Consider the following 19,525-nt stretch of genomic DNA (forward strand, 5'->3'; position numbering starts at 1 on the left):
TAGCTGTACTCGTTGCTGGTCATTATCCAGCACCAAAAGTCTGCAGCTCAGTTTCTTTGAGTATCTTTGCGGAAACGTCTCATAATCTTATCTCCCTAATGTAACATTTGTCCAAACCGTTGAGGAAAAGGCAAAGCGTGCGCCATCTGGTGCACGACGGACGTTCGCCCTCATGTGGGACTTGTGTAGGCATGTTTGCTGGGGCCCCGATGGCTTGCCATTAAATAAATATTAGTATTAAAATAAATATATTTATTTACATAAATATGTATTACTATGTATTAATTACATATATTATATATATATATATATATATATATATATATATATATATATATATATATATATACTGTTTATGTTTAAATGCAAGAAAATTCAGTTATTACTTTAAAAAAGCATAGACATAGGTATCACCAAAGTAATGAAGTGCAAAAATGAAGGATTCACCATAGTTTATTTAGAAAAACTCTCTCAGGGGAATATACCGTTTAAAAAATATAGGTTAACATGACTTTAAAGCATATGTTGCTCTTGTGTGCAAACTCAAGTAACCACAGTCCTTTCAAGGGTTAAAAAACCTGAATACTCAGCACATAAATGACTATATTAGTGATGCTTTGAAAAAGTGTATGGACAACTATATTTGCAAAGTATGTTGAGATCATAAAATATCTGAGTCACGCAGAAGCACAAATCAAAGTCTGCACTCAGCTTCAGCTTCATAATGCAAGCAAATGCTGGTGCTGTGCTTTTCATTAGCCCTAACATTTATTCACACAATCAGACCAAAATCGGCTAGCACACACATTTCCAACGCTGAGTATTACCAGGTACCTTCAGAGTGGCTTTACATATAAAGTATGTCCCACAACTACAAAGCAAATATGAGATTCTCTTCAACCACAACTTAACACTTGTTTCATCAGGACTCCTGGGCCTTGTTCCACAAAGCAGGATTATTGAGTTTACTGAGTAAAACTCACAACCAGAACCCAGACTGAAGTAAAAACAGCCGTTCCTGGTTTTTAGTTATTCAGCTAACTGTAATCCTGCTTTGTGTGCAAAGCACACCCTGATGCCTCCCAGAATATTCCCACCCCTACATTGAAAAAGACTTGTTGGACAGCTTCTCTCTGATTGACGAACTTCAGTCTTCTACAGTCCTTGGTTCTCTGGCGTGGCTGTAGAGGCTATGATCTTGATTTGGGGGCCCTGAGCATAATAGCTTGGTTCTTGTGTCTGATATGGATCTGGAGGTGCAATACATGGCGATTAAAGAAACACAAGTAATTTCTGAAATGACAAAGCTAATCAGTTGTGAATAATGAGAACTGTATTAATGTATGAGGGAAGTACAACATTTCTCAAGTTGGTTAAAACTCTGTCCGTGTCTACTTTGCCCTGTGCAGCCACACTCTCAGAAAAAAAGGTTCCAAAAGGAACTCATCTATCTAGTTAAAGGGTTTTTTGCCTGGGAGCTTTCACACTTCACACTCATGATAGAGGGTTCCATAAACAGCTCAAAAGGAGACAAGCCAAGTCTGAGAGTGCAGCACTAAATAATTGTGAACGCTTTTCAATCCACTGCATTTCTCATTCCATGGGACACTGTGCACTGGATTTGATTATTTACCTCAGGACTGAGGGCGCATCACTGCACTGGATCGACTGCATTACCCAAATGCGCCACACTAGGAACCCCCAGCCGACAGTGCTCATCCCCAGTGTGGGGAATTGCATTATATTACATTCATTTAGTAGACACTCTTATCCGGAGCCACTCGAGCACAAGAGGACGGGAGTACATTCTCCTGATTTATAGGAGCAATAGTACCAGACCTGGCTAACGATGTTCCCAGAGCAGCGAGTGGATGGCATTCTTTTTCATTTGTGAATAATGTATATGGGCATTAATATCTGATGTTATCCTGAGCCTGCCTGTTTGCATGGACGCAGGCGTGGTGCGCTGTAATGGCACAACCCAATACTCACCGTGCAGGGAGGCTGCATCCAGGGCTCCCCATCGATCTGCATGGGTAATGCTTTATTCGTCCTGGGAGAGGGAGAGAGAGACAGAGGGAGGGAGGGAGGGAGGGCGAGACGGTGGGAAAGAACAAAGCAGCAAACTAGTTTTACAAATGCATTGTGTGCTCTCATCCCCCACCACTTGCAGTCAGTTAACCATTGTAGTTGGTTATAGTGTCATGGGTCCTAAGAGTTGGGAAGTTGCAGAGACACACAGTTGACAATCTTGACAGAGAGTACCAAAAGCAGATTAAGGGAGCATGTAATTTGTGTGATTCGCTCTGCTAATTTGACTTTAAAATCTAATTTCACGCTCATCTGTAATTAACTGACAGAGAACGAATAACAGGAAGCCAACACATTAAAAGATATGAGGCTGTGGGCCTGGAAGGGATCTGTGAAAGCATGAGGAGTGTGACCTTCATGCCTGTACATGTCTGTGTGGGGGGGTACGTGTGTGTGTGTGTGTGTGTGCGGGTGGTGTATATGTAGATGATGTGTGTGTGTGTGTGTGAGTGATGTGTGTGAGCAGTAGATCGTGTGGGTGGGGTGTTCAGAGGGGCACCCTCCTCTACCTGATTGTGATCTCTGAGGTTTTGGCCAATCTCTGCCCAGCACTCTTCAGTCCGGTGTAGATCTGCCCCATCTCTATCGCCCCCTCCAACCCCACCACCTCCAACCGTCCGTCACTCAGGTCTGGGGGAGGGACAGAAACCACGATATAAGCTATGGCACACACAGAGTATATACACACACACACACACACACACACACACACACACTAGCTATACGCAGCGCTGCACTCACCCTGGGAGCTCTGTTTCAGAACCCGGGGGTCGGTGACGAGCTCTGGCTGGTGTCCTGTGGTGCCCTTGCTGTTGGACCTCTTGTGCTCGCCCCACAGCTTGGAGCCGCCATAAATGTTGTGGATGTTGAGCACGGCGATGCTCTCCAGATGGAAGTCACTCAGGTCCAGCTGGTTCCCACAGCACTGAGACGAGGTGACAACCATACACACTTTCAAACCTTTACTATGATCAACAAATACACTCACAAAAATATCCCATCTAACTCACCATAAACACTAAGGGTCTTTAGCACAAGTAAAACCTTTTAGTGGATGAAAAATAATTTTGCACCTGTCGTTGGTGCTGTTATTAGTTTAGTGTGTGCTAAAGGTCTTAGTAAACCAGGCCTTAAAGGGAATTTTAACCCCTGGCTGTCAGAAGGCCCTGGTTCTCACCTCAATGGTGATGCTCTCCTTCAGCTTCTTGCAGGAGGCGGAGAGGGTCTCAGAGGTGGCCAGCTCCAAGTACCACAGCTTGTTCTTCATTCTAGAACATTCACTTGTGTTACGCATACATCAGCGTGGGTGCTCGTGTACATGCGAGTGCTCATACGTGTCTGTGAATGTGTGCATGCATGTCTGTGAATCTGTGCATATCCACATTGTTTGTCTCCACGTTCTTCCTTTGTGTTCCTCATTGTGGGATAGGATACACTTTGTCATGTGACAAACAGAAGCTTTATAACACAACTGAAAATTGTGAGAAAGATGTGTTTACCTGCTGTTAAACTTCTGTGGGTGCTTTTCTCTCATGGTGTGAAATTTATGGGCAATCGAGGCATCCTGCAGAAAAGGCAGAAAGGCTGAAGCTCACAGGCAGTGGGGTATTCACAAGGCTCCAGGTTGACGGAAGGTCCGGACTCACCACTCCAATGGATAAGTAGTTGTTAATGATGTCATAGGGAACAGGATCCCCGACCACCTGCTTGTCCTCCGGGATCACCTGCACACTCCAGCGATCCATCAGCTCCTGTGAGCTGCTCTCAATCTCCTTTAGGATCACAGACAGCTTTGTTCCGTCATAGCCTACAGGGAGAGGACAACCACACATATACGTACACACAGGCGTGCACATACCCGTACACACACATGCAGACTTTACATGCGCACACACCAAAATGAACAAATTCAAAATGCTATGTATGCTATGATTTGTATGCTTTTCACAGAATGTATTCATATATTATCTTTGTGCCTTACACCTACCAAAACTAAAAGCTAATTCTGTTTTGCTCTGATGCATAGACTGTGGTGATGGTGTGACGGGAGTTATCTCCTGAGTCACTGATTATGAGTGGCCTGATGAAAATACGGCTGGCAAACCACAGTGTGGTCCTTTTGTTCCTGCCGACTGCCATGATAAAACCTATGGTTTATATTTTTACATTTTACTTTAGTTTTTGAAATAAGTAAATTTGAGCTAGAGTACATTTTATGCAATTTGCTGATTCAATTATTGCCCCTCGCATATGTATATTATTACATGTTGTGCTTGAATACATTGAACCCAGGAATAGCTGGACTCCTGTTTCTAAATAAATATAAGGGGCATGATTATTATCTGCTGTTTCTGAAGCAGGCCGAGCACGGGGGCTCACCTCCACCCCACCCCAGGGACCGGGCCAGGTCATTCCCCGTGCCCAGGGGCAGCACGGCCACCGGGGGGGACACTGGCAGCTGTGCCTTGTCTGGGGGAGAAGGGGAGACGTGGCACACACAGGCAGGCCTCAGACAGTCAGAATTCAGGGAGGGGTGGTGGTTTGCACATTCAAGTGAACAGGAGGGATTCCAGCTCTCCTCCGGTTAAAAACAAACAGCCTCATTAAACTCATCAACTGTTCTGCTTACTTATGCTCTGTTTACTATAGTATCGAAGACAGAGCGTAGATACAGATGATGAGCCGTGATTGGCTGAACGGCCTGTTTAGCAAATATTCCTATGTTCTTAGGCTCAACAGGCCATGTAGACACATTGATCCAGGAACGGCTTACACAAACACTGCTGGCTTTCACCGAAACTCAGGACAGCTTGTGGCACTGGGGCATTCCCACTTATACACGGAAACAGGTGGGGTGAAAGCCACATAAGGGAGTTTCTTTTCTCACCTATGGCATCCAGAATCCAACCGACTGTGCCATCCCCTCCACACGCCAAGATCCTGTAGTCTTTCAGGTTCCTGAAGAATTGCAGTCTGACATGCGAGCACACACGCAGACACACACACACACACACACACAAAATGATCAAACAAAAATTAATTAAGCTCTTATATTAAACAGCTGTCCAAACTCTCCAGTGAGTTTGAACTGTAGGGACATGAACCCATACAGGTCCTGACATGCCTGTATTTCCTGTACATATAAATAATTTGCTTCCATAAGCTGTCCTTCCCTAAGTATTCACTTTTGCTTCCATGAGAATTCTCTTATAACAGAATGATCCAATACAATACTGCAGTATGTCCAAATCCAGCCCACATCAATGAATAGCCAGCATAGCCTTTTCTAAAACCACCACAAGGGGGGGACAGCTCACACAAATTGCAAGTCGTGTACAGTGCACAGAATATGAGTTCAGCTCTAAAAGAGCAGCCCATGTGTCCTCCCATGGGTTTCTTCCACCCAGGAACTCACTAATTAGATTGATTTCACTAATTAGTCATACCGCCTAGCTGAAGAATTGTGCTAATTAGCAAGTCCAAGTGACTGGAACAAAATACTGGGAAGGAATTTTACTTTCTGAAGTTGGATTATCCACCTCTGGCAGTAAATTAACCAGCAGCGAATCAGGGTGGTGAAAGAATATCCGGAATATGATAATCTGACACTGTAAGACCTTATGCAGAGTCAATCTGTCAATCAATGACTAATATTACAGACAGCATATCAGGACAGTCCAATGCTGATTGACCAGGATAATACCTCCATATTGCCCCAGCAATGTGGTTTCAGAGTATATAGAAGAGCATTCCTTACCCAGGTCCAGGCCCACCATTGGAGAGATTGTACACCTGTCGTCGGTTCAGCAGGTACTGCAATTTACGGAGAACCCTGGAAGACATGCGCTAGCATGTTGTAAAAACGGGTGGACCAGCTACTGACACTAGAGTGGAATATATTAATACAGACAATAGAGAATTCTGAGTTTAACATCCTACAGCTTAATGTGAGAAGGTAAAAGAAATGGCTGTGGATTACAGAAAGAAGCCTATAGTTATTATTGGAGTAACTATTTCTGTAAACTGAACTGACAAATGTGGTTCTTTACATTCATTTGTTTGTTTGTTTATTTGCACAGAAACAAAAATTTAAGAGAACCAAACAAACTAGAACTTTGGGAGGAAACACATGCAGGGAAAGTAAAAAAAATGAATTTGACTGCAGTGTTAAACCGGAGGCACTCTGTGAAGAGGAACAGATGAAGCTTGAGACTCTCGATCTTGTACTAAGACACTGCATTCAGACACTTTGTGCACAGCTTATGCAGACATACTGCAGGTATCTGATGAACCAGAGGGGGGCGCTGGTTACCTACCCCAGCTAACTCTGCCTACAGACCTGCTACTCACCTCTTGCCCTGTTTGCCCCCACTCTTGGGGTTAACGAACACCAGGAGGGGGTGTGTGCCTGGAACTGGGCTGATCTGCAAGGAGAGGAAAGAACAGTTACTAATACCTACAAAAAAAGTCAAAGCTTCTGTGTGTGTATGCGTTTGCCTGTGCACGTCTATATGTATGTGTGAGTGTGTGTGTGTGAATGTGTGTGTGTGTGAGTGCGTGCGTGTGAGTGTGTGGTGAGTGTGAGTGTGTGTGCATTCGTGCGTGCGTGTGAGTGTGTGTGTGTGTGTGCATGCGTGTGAATGTGTGGTGTGTGTGTGTGAGTGTGTGCATGCCTGTGTGTGAGTCTGCCATGCTCTTGCCTGTAGGAGCTGGCCATCAGCAGTGTAGTTCTGCAAGTTCTTGCGCTCTGAAACACCGGGACAGCGAGCCTTCATGGCCATAGGGTCCTCCTTTGAGATCATGAGAGGACAGAGGGGGATGGGGCAGACAGCACAGCCCAGACAGAGGGGGATGGAGCAGACAGCACAGTCCAGACAGAGGAGGTCAGAGGAACCGCATATGGAACAGATAAAAGATGACGCTGCAGGTTTTGAGAAAAGTGCTCCAGTTTCTTGTAAAACAACTACAAACATTGCTAACTGTTAAAAACCAAAAACAGAAAATGAAAAAATAAGATAATGTATAGAAGCTGACTTACACTTCTTACACTTCTATGTGCTGCTTTCACAAATTAAAACCCACCTAGCCCAGCCCCCTCCTGTCCCTCACCCAAAGAACCCTCAATCATCTTCCAAGAATGTTGCTGTACAGCTCTAAACACTAAGCTGCCATTTCACAACACTGTGTGCAATGAAGCGTTTCTGTTCCCGTGTGACCAATGTGCTGCTTGGTAACCTCACAGCGAGCAGCACCTTGATAGGGTAGATGGCCCAGGGGGGCAAGATATGGTCCTGGAGGGGCCCGCAGTCACACTCTGAGGGCAACAGGGGGACACACTTGTCGTGAACCTAGACATAGAAGTAGTAAAAAAACACAACATCCCTTTCAGAAAACAGAAGGATGTCACACAACCAGAAACCATATTTCAGGACATGCACAAGCATTTGTGGTCTTTTCTGAACTGTGTGTCTAAGACAGTAGTTACTGAATAGGGACCACATTGATTTCACACATTACTTTTTTGATTTTCACAATTAATTGTCTAAGCCCTAGGCTATCCTTAACCTCAAGCTAATTTTAGCCCTAGGGCTAGCTTCCAGCAAACGAGCTTTCTTTATCCCAGGCTTTACAGCTTTCTTAAACCTTGGGCTGGCCTGTAGATTTTAATATTCTCTAATCTGTTCCGGGAGTTCTCACCAAACCTATGGTTTAAAGGTTGCTCTATCTCACTTTTGAAATAAGGATTAATTGAGCACACAGCTATGGACATTGCAGAATTCTCTAGCCCAGTGATAACAACAGCTCAAAGGCCCTACCTTTCCCACTAAAGATTAAAAAATGATGGACAGGCGTAAGAGCCCTCACCTTGGCATGGCACCATACACAGTGTTTGCCTGTCAGACTCGTGTAGCTCTTGACTTTCTTCTGGCACTTGGCACACTTGCTGTTGGTGCAGGCTCCACTGACCCAATCATGAAAAGCTACCTGAGGTTGAGGAGGAGATAAGGCAGATGGATGGACATGACCAGCTCCACTATCCTATATCAAACCTGGGCTAGACCAATGCCAATGTGCCCTGCAGCCCCACAGGGTGATGGACAGTTAGCCCTAGCATTGCCCAGAGAGGGAGGGTTTTCAGACAGCTTGGACAACAGTGCACAACTGCTCTCTAGCGCCCCCACTGGTGGAACCAAAGTTGCAGACTGCAGTGAAGCTGACATCACATTATATTACCTTACATTACAGTTAATTAGCTGACGCTTTTTATCCAAAACGACTTACAGTTGATTAGACTAAGCAGGGTGCAATCGCCAGGGAGCAATGTGAGGTTAAAGGCCTAGCTCAAGGGCCCAACAGCTGCACAGATCTTATTGTGGCTACACTGGGGCGTGAACCACCTTCCGGGTCCCAGTCAAGCACCTTAGCCACCAGGTTCAAAGGAGAGCAAATGCTTGTCGGTGCTTACCCGAAATGATAGCAGAGGTTGCAGAAATGGGCACTGATTAGGTTCAATGTTTCAATGCTGTTCAATGGTTAAGGTGGCTCAAACATTGAACATAGTTAGTGTGGAGTGGGCTATTGAACATAGCTGGAGTATCAGATGTACAGTCTCACCCCTGTTTCATTTTTGGACTTGACAAAGGTGCGACTGCAAGGATCGGTATTCTTGTTGGCGCAGTGTCCATGGACAGTGTATTTGCAGCCTAGGAAAAATAAGAAAAAAATTACAGCATGTATATCCTCTAAAAACCAGTAACTCTTCCTCATCTGAAAAACCGTATTCTACTATGTTGAGACCTAACACGACAGCAGACATTCAATAAAAATAAAGAATAACTTTGAAAGAAAACTTTTCACTGTAACATGTTTTTATCATTTTGTCATCCAAGATTGTATAATGTCAAAGAAATCAAATCTTTCTGCTGGGGCGGATGCGGACGTATGAAGGGGGCCCCCTGGTGGATGGAGGCGGTGCCTACACGTGCAGCGCAGGCCCTGTTTGCGCAGGCCCAGGAGCATGCCGTGGCACACGTTGCAGTAAACGGGCTTCTTAAAGTTCTTCAGCCTCCACAAATGCTGTCCATCCTCCTGGATCATCTGAGCGACAGAGCGAGGAAAACGTAGCGAGGGAGGGTGAAGAGGAGAGAGTAAAATGGCAAAACACTCCCTGAACAGATAAAAAAACAACAACCTCCCAACGGCCACACCCTAAAAGTTCTGCCGAGGAAATAAAACAAATTTATGTTCTGCAAATTCTTTATGAAAATCATATATACATTAATACATTTTTGCAATTTAGGCAGTCAAACCTCAGGAGTAGATCCATGGTATTTGCTACAAGGTGGAATTCATGATTTCCCACTGGCTTTCATGCAGCACTAGAGATATAAGTCATGGTAAATGGTTGGCATTTATATAGCACCTTTATCAAAAGCGCTTCTTATTCACCCATTCATACACACACCCACACACCACCGGCCGTGCAAGGCACCAACCAGCTCATCAGGAGCATTTGGGGGTTAGGTGTAAGAGGTTGTTTAGGGACACTTTGACACACCCAGGGCGGGATTAAACTGGCAACCCTCCAACTGCCAGATGACTGCTCTTACCACCTGAGCCCATGTTGCCCCAATCATCGCAGCGACGTGGGACTACTGGTAAAAGGGTGGGGTATGCTGCTTCTAACTTCCTTGTTCTTTAATTTTCCCCCATCTGTGAATGCCCGCTCACATTCACATGCCCTTTTTCACTCTGCAGTCCATTACAGTGACATTGAATCAGAGCCTGAACCCCATGGAGCCTGAATGACATATCTCTGGCCTTTGTGTAATAAGGCAAGGATAACCCAGGCAACTGAGAAACCTCGCTCCCTAAGTAACACTACAGCCAATCCCCTGGAGCAGCCAGGCACAATCAGAAATAATATGGGCAGAATTCCACAGCTACACTAGCTTTGCTACACTAAAATACACTTAGAATCAGTACATTAGTGAGATGCACCAACCAACAACCCTCAGGGGGGTCATTTACAACCGCAATCTCTCTGTGGCTCTCTGAAGACTCCCGACAGGAGATTAGTGCATTGTCAGCATTTTGAGTATGCTGCATGTATGAGTTGTCTGGCTAATATAGGCTAGATTCCCATGCAGTCATTTATTGCAGTGTGACATTTTTGCAGTTTGTAAGGGAAAATAAAAATGGAGGCTGAAGTGGAGCAGTAAGGGCCTCACCGTCAGGCCCAGCAGCACCATCAGAGGCACATTGTTCATGCCGCCCTCCACCCACTCCTCCAGGGTCACTGAGCCGCTGTTGTCTGCGTCAATGGCAGCGATCATTTCCTGAAGCACCTGGCCAATCACAGCACAGAGTCTCAGCCCTGCCCCTCCCTGCTGGCCTCACCTACTCTTATATCACTCACTCAGTTTATCAGGAAAAAGGCTGTTTATTCCATACCAGAAAAAGATATTTCCAAAGAGAATTATATATTTTATTAGAATTGATTCATGTGCCAACATATTAAATTATACATTTATTAAAACAAAGTAGATTTTCATTTAATTTCATACAATGGACATCTTTAAAATATGATCTTATTTGACATATATACACATCACAATATCAGAAAGTTATAATATTTAGTATTGTATATACACTTAGTGAGAACTTAGGTTAGGTATTTATTAGACTTATTTCTTGGACTTTTTCTAAGTCTTCTGCTGATGTAGCCTATCCACTTAGGGGTTTGACGTGTTGTGTGTTCAGTGATGCTCTTCTGCATACCACTGTAATGTGTGGTTATTTGCATTCCTGTCAGCTTTGACCAGTCTGGCCATTCTTCTCTGACCTCTCTCAATAACAAGGCCTTTCTACCCATAGAACTGCTAGAACTGTTTTTTGTTTTTCACATCATTCTCTGCAAACTCTAGAGACTATTATGTGTGCAAATCAGAGGATAATCCCACCCTGTCTGGCACCAACCATCATTCCACAGTCAAAGAAGATCACAAGGTCACTGAGATCACATTTTTCCCCATTCTGATGGTTCATGGTGATATTAACGAAGCTCCAGACCCATATCTGCATGATTTTACACATTGCACTGCTGCCATATGATTGGCTGATTAGATAATCGTGTAAATTAGAATAAGGAGTATAAAGTTCTCAGTGAGTGTATTATACAACATAATTGTCTGTGTATTTGTACATTTTAGGTCCTGAGTAGAAGGATTATGTCATTTGTTATATATTCCTTCTCCATGCACTAGAACAATATATCTGATAAAGGTAGACAAAGAATATATGGCCACTGGGTACTTGAAAAGCATGCTTTACCAGAACTGCTTCAGTAATAAACCTGAGCTGCTTCTGTAATAAACCTGAGCTGCTTGAGTAATAAACCTGAACGTCTTCTGTAATAAACCTGAGCTGCCTCAATAATAATCCTGAGCTGCTTGAGTAATAAACCTGAGCTGCCTCAATAATAATCCTGAGCTGCTTGAGTAATAAACCTGAGCTGCCTCAATAATAATCCTGAGCTGCTTGAGTAATAAACCTGAACGTCTTCTGTAATAAACCTGGAAAATTGGACAGAGTGTGGTAGAGGATGACAGTGTGTGGTAGATGATGGGCCCTGCGCTGCCCCTTACCGGTCTGAGCTCGGTCACATCCCACCCCAGGTATTCTGCAGCTCGCATCATCTGAGCGACAATTCGGTCCAGTTCCTGACAAAGCAAAACGACTGCCTCAGAAAGAGAGACCTTCCAAGCTTTCAAATACACAAGGAGGGCTCTGGTAATGGTTTTCGTTTGAGCATTATTCCAAAATGCTTAAATGGGTTTGCAAAGTGCAAAGTAGCACAGGGTTTAAGTGCGCCTGAACCCACAGCAAATCACTTATGCTCCAATTAAATCTTACCACAAACCCCAATTTTGGCCTTAAATGTAATAAAAAAATAAAAAAATAGCTCTTTGGAATTAATTGCTTAGCGTTACAAGTTGCTGGAATCAAAGGAAAATAAGTGCACAACCCAAAACTGTACTGTTGACAGTAAACTCTTGGTTCAAAGAACTTGCTAGCCCAGTGACATGTTAGCATGCCCAGTGACATGTTAGCATGTTTACGTCAATACAAAAACCCTGTAATGCCTGTCTCACAGAGAAGCTGCAGCACTGAGGCCATTTTGCTGTTTGATACTCGCTTCTGAAATAGTCCACACATACCGTGCTGTCGAGAATCCCATTGCCATCTCTGTCATACAGTTTGAAAGTGACTATAAGTGAAAGAGAGACCACAGTTAATTAAATCAGTTGATTACACAGTTAACTTGCCTCACCCGTTTGCTTGATTGAAGCTGATATCAGCACACCCTGCAGGTATCTGGGACTAGACTTGGCTCCATACAGTATACGAACATGTAAATTAATATGAGTTGACTGCCTCCTGAGATCAAAGTTGACAAATAGAGAGGCAGAACAGGCCGAGGTGCATCAGGACTCACATTCCAGCTTATCGGAAGGCAGTCCATCCTCTAAGAGTGAGAAGTAGCAGGACACGTCCTTCAGAAACACTCCTCCTGAAAGGGATGGAATTATACACCAAACATAGAAGTACCTTCAACAACATACTTCAACTGCTTATTGTTTTATTGTGTTCCTTAATTGCAGTATAAGGTTCAGCATAGTAAAACATATGGTTCTTGAGATTAAGAGCAGAGACTCAGGTCCCCTACAAGGGGCATAAATTAATTACCAAGTCTTCGGAGGTCAGATTTGAACACTTCATAACTAATGAGTTCTCTAACTGTGAATCGTACCTTCCTATTATTCTCAAGTCCACAAGGGCCATGTAAACCAGAAACAGGGAGAAGTACTCAGACAGCGATTTTGGAAGTGGATTCCAATTTCTGGCCAAGTGAATGCTGATTTCAGTACTGGCATTAAGGACTAACAAACTGGGACTTAACCACTGAATCAGGAGACTCACTTGGTGCTGGACTGTCGGTCATGTCGGATCCTTTGGGCTCAGAGACTTGGAAGTAGCAGAAGAGGCGGCGGCAGAGATCATCGGGGAAGTTATCCAACTCTAAGTAGGTGCTCAGAAAGAGCTGGAAACCTTTCAGATCGATTGGCTGATCAAAAAGGTACAAAGCAAGAGTGAGAGCACACAACACCACATCATTATACACACGATCCATCTTATACTGACTAAACTTACATATTTTAATTGTTTATGACTCTGTGAGGTATATGTGAAGTGGTTCAATGTTAGGGCTGACTATAGGGTTTAGGAAGTGGCTGATTGTGTACAGCAATAACCCCAGTGTGGAATAGATAGAGTAGAATTAACTCTAATGGTGTCTCATTATGACTCTCTTAGGGTTGATTTAACACTAATGTAGGGTTTAGAGCAGGGGTCAGCAATCCTGGTCCTGGAGAGCCACGGGGTGTGCTAGCTTTTGTTGTTACTCAGCACTTAATTAATCAATTAAAGGAGTCGATTACTCAGTTAACTGACCTCACCTGGTTTCCTGGGTATGAATCAGTTGCTGGTATTAAGGCGAACACAAAAAACAGCACACCCTGCGGCTCTCCAGGACCAGGGTTGCCGACCCCTGGTTTAGAGGAAGTGGTTTAGTGAGCTAGGGGGCTGATAGTAGGGTTTCTGCATCATGGGAGATACTGCGTGGTTCAAGACTCACCTCTCCATGTCTATACTGGCTCAGTTTCGGATCAGTTTCTAATTCCATCATCACATCCTGCACTTTCAGGCTATGGTCTGCATGGGGGACAGGGAAGTTATAACGAGAGGGAGTGAAGATATGGAGTGACAAAATGCAACATAAAGTATATAATAATGAGTTATAATGAGGATACTCCGTCAAAAGATTGATTGAAGCTTTGATAGTAAAAACGCTGGAAAATACTGTGAAAAAAGGAGGCACTGTTCCAATTCAGGCAGTGAAAAGGTTGTTGTATTCATCACATTCAAGAGGACAAGAGAATACATGTTGTCATTACAGTAATTTATGTGGGAAAACCTGAAAGTTCAAAACTGTCCGTGTTGTATGGGTACAGGGTATGCCACACCAAGCAATGTTTCCATGACAACAGGAAAAAAAACAGCCACAGGAAATTCCATATGAATCCCATGAGGAGTAGGGTAAAAAAAGGTACAATGGTAAACTGCTTCTTGTAAATGCACCTCACAGCATTTCTCTACATTTCTACTGGTGTGAACCCTTTCAGTCCCAAACCGGAGATGAAGTGGCTCCACCCATATCCCCAGGTGTTTTGGCTTTGGTTGAGAAAATTGAGAAATAGCAGCCATTTTGATTGGTTGATTTCGCTTGAAGAAAGAGCACACAAAGGCTTGAAGGCTAAGACAAAACAACATGGAATAAGTAAAATCAATATTAGCCCATAAACTGCCATGCTATCATGCACATGGGAAGTCATACCAAACTAAAATAAAAGTAAACCCTGAAGGAAAAACATTGCTGTTTAAAATCTTAAGACCACTCTTGAATCCTCAATTCCTTTCATAAGATGTCAGTGACCAGTCTGTTCGGCATTTGTCTCCTCTTCAGTTCTTAATTTGAGGAAATAATGACAGCTGCAGTAAATATTTAAGGGTACATTTTTTCATGAAAAACTTGAGAATGCGATGAACATGCAAAAGCCTCGAGAAGCCTTTCCAGGTTTCAGGGAGCGCACAGGCTGAGGCAGAAAGGTTGAGGTCAGAGGAGGTGGGGGGCTTACACTCCATGTACTGCTGCAGCTGAATGAAGTCCACTGGGCTGAGATCCTTCTCCATGTGGTCCCTGTAGGAAAACATGGTGTACAAACGAGGAGAATCTACCATCAAACTAGTGGCACCAAGTCTGCACAAAACACAGAAGGTCAAATTCACTGAGGATTTGAGGGCACAGAAGCCAGCCAAAATGAATTTAGCGGCAGCTAAGTATTTCTGTCTATGGTTTGGCACTTGGAATAGCATTACTATGAACACATTTTCCTTTAAACTACTATAAGGTACAAAATCACAATACTAAACATTATGGTTACATGTGCTAAAGTTTAACATCATTATCAAAGGCATTACACTATTTCATGAATATTGATGAACTGTGAACACCAATATTTGAAAGACAAAATAGGAAATTCAACTCAAACAAAAATGTAGTGTATACAGTGAAGGACAGATAATGTCATAAAAAAGATAGCACACAGAGAACATATGAAGGACATGGAGATTTTTAAACAGACCAGAGCAGGGCTGCCAGTGTGCTGCAAGGGGGACTCAGGACAGAAAAACTCAACTAAAATGAAGGCCATGTGTTCATACTACTGGTATGAACAATTAGGACCCAGTTTGTTCGACTACTGTTGAGCCAGTACAGACAGGCACTGTTAATTGGGGAAATGACCATATATGGAGGGGAGAGCCTGTCACTTGAAGAATGGAAATCTTCTGGCTGGGTGTAGGGTTTGAAGATAGGAGGTATAGTATGGTAGACCTGTTCCATTCGTTGCACTGTAGGCTAGAACCAAGGTTTTACACATGATATGATATGTAACAGGCAGCCAATGAAGTGGGACGAGAAGGCCTGGGCATGAGCGTGCTCGAGGAGATTGGGGACTAGCAGGGCAGCTGCTTTCTGTATTAGCTGCAGCAATTTAGTGGCACAAGCAGTGTAAAGCCATAAAAGGAGGAAGGTGGTAGAAAAGTGTCATCTTGCATATTTTGCATCAACATTTCTTCCCCCAATTTCTTCAATTTTGTTCCCCGGTGTTATTATAATGGAAGTGTAACAGGTTGATCCCAAGTAGGCAAACCACAGGTGTTTACAGGAACACAACACAAGTCAGTTACATCTTTAGTTCATTGTCAACGAAAACTGGTGACATCTAAATTCCCCTGATAATACATTTGCAATCCTCTGATAAGGAATCAAGATGGATTTCAATTTCAAATTTTAGAACACTGAGCAAATACAGCTCAGACTACTAATATATATTTATTCTTAAATTACATTGCATTTCCTTGACCAATTAAACGGAGAACATCCATATGCCGACCTGCCCTGCCCTCTTATTTCCTATTTGCTTTACTGGGGTCATACAATCAATCAGATGAGATTCATGGATTGCATATGACTTTAAATGGGAATGAAGGGCAGTATCTGTCTTGTGCTAACCAACACTGACATATGTATCTGTCAATCATTAACACCTAATGTCTTAGAAATAAAGAAGTAAAATGTAAAATTTCCTATCAAGAAAGGACACAGCTGCATTTTCAATGACATGCTGTTCAATGCAGTCATTAAGATTTAGAAAAGGTGAACGCTATTTTGAAAATCGATCCAACCTGACACATCCTGGGTGTGTCACACAACAATTTTGCAGAGGAAACAAGTTACTTTAAAACAGCTAACAATAACAGCCAGCACTGAAACTTAGAGAGCAAGAAGATTCACCGTTACAGGATTGCCAAGATACACCTGTGACAACATCTAACAAACAGGACAGGCCATTCAGACCCATAGGTGATTCATTCTGCCTGTACTTACCAAATCTGCTCCCTTACAGTGCAATCAGCAAGAACAAAGAGACACTGCTGTCAGTTGCCACAGTGATTGATCTGTCGGTATTTCAGCTGCGTTCTCCTGTATCTGTCACTCTGCTCCTCTCTTAAATCTTTAATGTCTCTCTATTAAATCTTTGTCAGGTTTTCTTGTGGCCTGTACACAGAATTTCCAGAAGAAGAACACAGCCACAGTGAACCTGCAAGAAATCTTTAGCTCAAACGTGGGCAGACACCAACCTGTTTTGTAACAAACAGTGGGCTGTTTTACAGGAGGTGACATGGACTGGGTATTCGTGCTCTGCTTCATTCCACGCCCTGCAGAGATCAGGAGACGGGTATGACACACGCAGGTCTGGGAAAGCACGGAATGGGCCAGATATTGAAAGGATTGTATTTAACAATAACAGGATTAAACAAAAAAACGATAAGAAAATCTTGCTCACAGGTTACCAGTTCAATATTACAAGCCCTTTCCAACAACAAAAATAAACAGTGCTTTTCATACCTGCATGTAGGAACCTGTTCTTAAGTATCCATATACAATGCACATACAGTATGAAGCCATGACCTAATACACTATAAATATGTATAGAAAAGTAAAACACCCTTTTCAAAAGTAAATGTTAAGTGGAATTTGAGGCATCTTTCTGCAACTTCCTTCTTCAGGGTAACAAAGGGTGACATCTGCCCGTTGAAGAAGCAGTAGCCAAAACACAGGTGATCTCTCTCAGTCCTTTAAAATTAAGCTAGCTGCATTTTTATATAATTTTCATTCTTGCACATCCTGTTTTTCAGCTCCTTGTCTATGTGGGTGTGTATTCCTTCCTTTCTTAAATTAATAAATCAACAACAGAGAGAGAGGGTGTTGCAGAGGAAATGTCCAACTGATAATGGTTTCCTTGACTTTCACTGGCAAATTACAAATGCCAATTACTTACTGAAAGCCTAGAATCAAGCCTGGATACTGAAAGCTGTCATATACCTGCACTCAGGGAGAAACTGAACACACCTGACAAATCAGAAGCACCTGTGAAGTCATTTGACCCAAACATTCTGGTGCCCTAAAATGGGGGCTACATATAAAATGTACTGTAGTTTCTACATGTGTAAAATACCCTTTAATAAAAGCCAAGAGTGTGCACTTCACCACAATTTTTTGACTGCAAATCTAAAATTGTAGAATACAGAGCCAACAGGGTGTAATATCCCAATATCACAGAGCTCACAGTTTGTAGTAAGCCCTAAAAACCCTTGGATTCAGTGATGGTTCATATAGCTACCCATGGTATACGCATATCTCCATCCATCATCTTATCCCGCTTATCCTGAACAGGGTAGCAGGGGGGTGGAGCCTATCCCAGCATACATTGGGTGAAAGGTGACCAGGACAGGTCGCCAGTCCATCGCAGGGCACACACACCATTCCCTCATACACTCATACCCATGGGCAATTTAGACTCTACAATCAGCCTAACCTGCATGTCTCAGGAAACCCACACAAGCACGTGGAGAACATGCAAACTCCACACAGAGAATCTGACCGGGATTCAAACCCGGGACCTCCTTGCCACCTCAGGCAGTGCTACCCACTGCACCATCCGTGCCGCCTTATATGCATATCTTCACTTCATTAATCATAGGTCAAGCTGAACAGAGCACGCAGTCCAAACAGGACAAACGATTCAGCAAATATAAACCCACTTTAATAAAATAAGGACAAAGAACAAAATACATTACCAAAGCCAAACAATTGAACAGGATTAAGCATACACAATGAAATGCTGTCAGTTGTGCTGTTGAAGACGCATAATAGCTGTCATATTCACAACTAAATTGCCACAAAAATAAAATAGGAAAAAACATTGTTCAAAGACCCCCAGACTGATGTCAGTTGTACATAATGACATGAAATCAGTCACATTAAATACTGTGGTAATACAGCAAAATGTGCAGAGACCTACAAAAAACATGTAGTGAACAGGAACCACATGAGAAATATAAAACATAAAAACCCATCTTAAGTTGCACAAGGTTAACTGGCAGCGCTACGTTATGCAGTTACTTTTTATTGGACATGAAAATGCATTCCCTAATAGAATACTTAGTACAAAATACTTAGTTCACTACATTTTGTTCAATATTTTTATCTACCTTTATTTAACCATTTGCATCAGCTGAATAATAAATAAATAAATAATAGTTTAGTGAGAACGCAAGAACGCAGGAAATTGAATTGGGTGGAATGCAAAGGGATTGTGAAGTCAATCCGATGTGTGTGTGTGTTGGGGGGGGGGGTTAACTTGTTACTCGGTGAACTTGTTTTTTCAAGAGTTCAATGGAAGCCATCACACCTCCAGGGCCAGGAGGTTTAGGGCAGTGCTACTCAACTCCACGTCCTGTAGGCCACAGTGTCTGCAGGTATTTGCTCCTACCGTGCACTACACCACCTGATTTGACAAATTATTTTACCTGCTCGGGTCAGACAGTAAGCCAATTAGTGAAATCCGGCGGTGTAGCGCACGGCTGAAACAAATGCCTGCAGACACTGCGGCCTGCAGGATGTGGAGTTGAGTAGCACTGGTTTAGCGTTTCACCTAAAGAAGATCACATTCTACAGCACAGTGCCCCCATCACTATACAGAGGTACTGGATTGAATATGATCCACATGAAACGGTGCCCCCTACAGAGGTAGCAGCCTTTACAGATGGAAACAAGAACATTACAAATGCCATGTACCACAACGTCAGTACCATGCAGAGCACTTTAGCTGATGTCTGAGTACTTAGACTGTTAATATTCACCTATGCTGCCTCCATCATAAACACACAGATGTAATTCTTTGCA

The 19,525-nt window shown here is 43.1% G+C and overlaps 1 protein-coding gene across 3 annotated transcripts; it reads right to left on the reverse strand.

Moving 5' to 3' along the window:
• Positions 1–437: 437 nt before the first annotated feature.
• dgkab (diacylglycerol kinase, alpha b) lies at positions 438–17,398 on the reverse strand. 3 transcript variants are annotated; one of them, XM_061219501.1, is made up of 25 exons: positions 17,186–17,398; positions 16,918–16,995; positions 14,850–14,911; positions 13,790–13,866; positions 13,075–13,219; positions 12,590–12,664; positions 12,312–12,361; positions 11,739–11,813; positions 10,323–10,439; positions 9,072–9,189; positions 8,707–8,795; positions 7,957–8,076; positions 7,344–7,439; positions 6,792–6,881; positions 6,442–6,515; positions 5,849–5,923; positions 4,979–5,064; positions 4,471–4,560; positions 3,738–3,898; positions 3,591–3,655; positions 3,269–3,359; positions 2,833–3,016; positions 2,601–2,721; positions 1,993–2,053; positions 438–1,250 (listed from the first exon to the last, which is right to left on the reverse strand). In XM_061219501.1, the coding sequence occupies exons 3-25, from the start codon at positions 14,902–14,904 to the stop codon at positions 1,191–1,193; spliced, it is 2,175 nt and encodes a 724-aa protein (XP_061075485.1). In that variant the 5' UTR covers positions 14,905–14,911; positions 16,918–16,995; positions 17,186–17,398; the 3' UTR covers positions 438–1,190. The 3 variants fall into 3 exon arrangements, with proteins under 3 accessions (XP_061075485.1, XP_061075484.1, XP_061075486.1); XM_061219500.1 differs by lacking the exons at positions 16,918–16,995; positions 17,186–17,398 and adding an exon at positions 16,664–16,911; XM_061219502.1 differs by lacking the exons at positions 10,323–10,439; positions 11,739–11,813; positions 12,312–12,361; ... (4 more) ...; positions 16,918–16,995; positions 17,186–17,398 and adding an exon at positions 9,402–10,303.
• Between the last annotated feature and the right edge of the window lie 2,127 nt (positions 17,399–19,525).

Source organism: Conger conger, chromosome 14, assembly GCF_963514075.1.
Source record: "Conger conger chromosome 14, fConCon1.1, whole genome shotgun sequence".
Classification (NCBI taxonomy): domain Eukaryota; kingdom Metazoa; phylum Chordata; class Actinopteri; order Anguilliformes; family Congridae; genus Conger; species Conger conger.

Bases quoted from the DNA above. Each gene is read 5' to 3' on its own strand.
- dgkab (XM_061219501.1), bottom strand. From the start codon at position 14,904: ATGGAGAAGGATCTCAGCCCAGTGGACTTCATTCAGCTGCAGCAGTAC. The intron at 3,899-4,470 runs GTGAGCCCCCGT...CTCTCCCTGTAG, and splicing joins GTCCCTGGGGTGGGGTGGAG to GCTATGACGGAACAAAGCTG. The intron at 2,722-2,832 runs GTGAGTGCAGCG...TCCCTCCCCCAG, and splicing joins TCTGAAACAGAGCTCCCAGG to ACCTGAGTGACGGACGGTTG.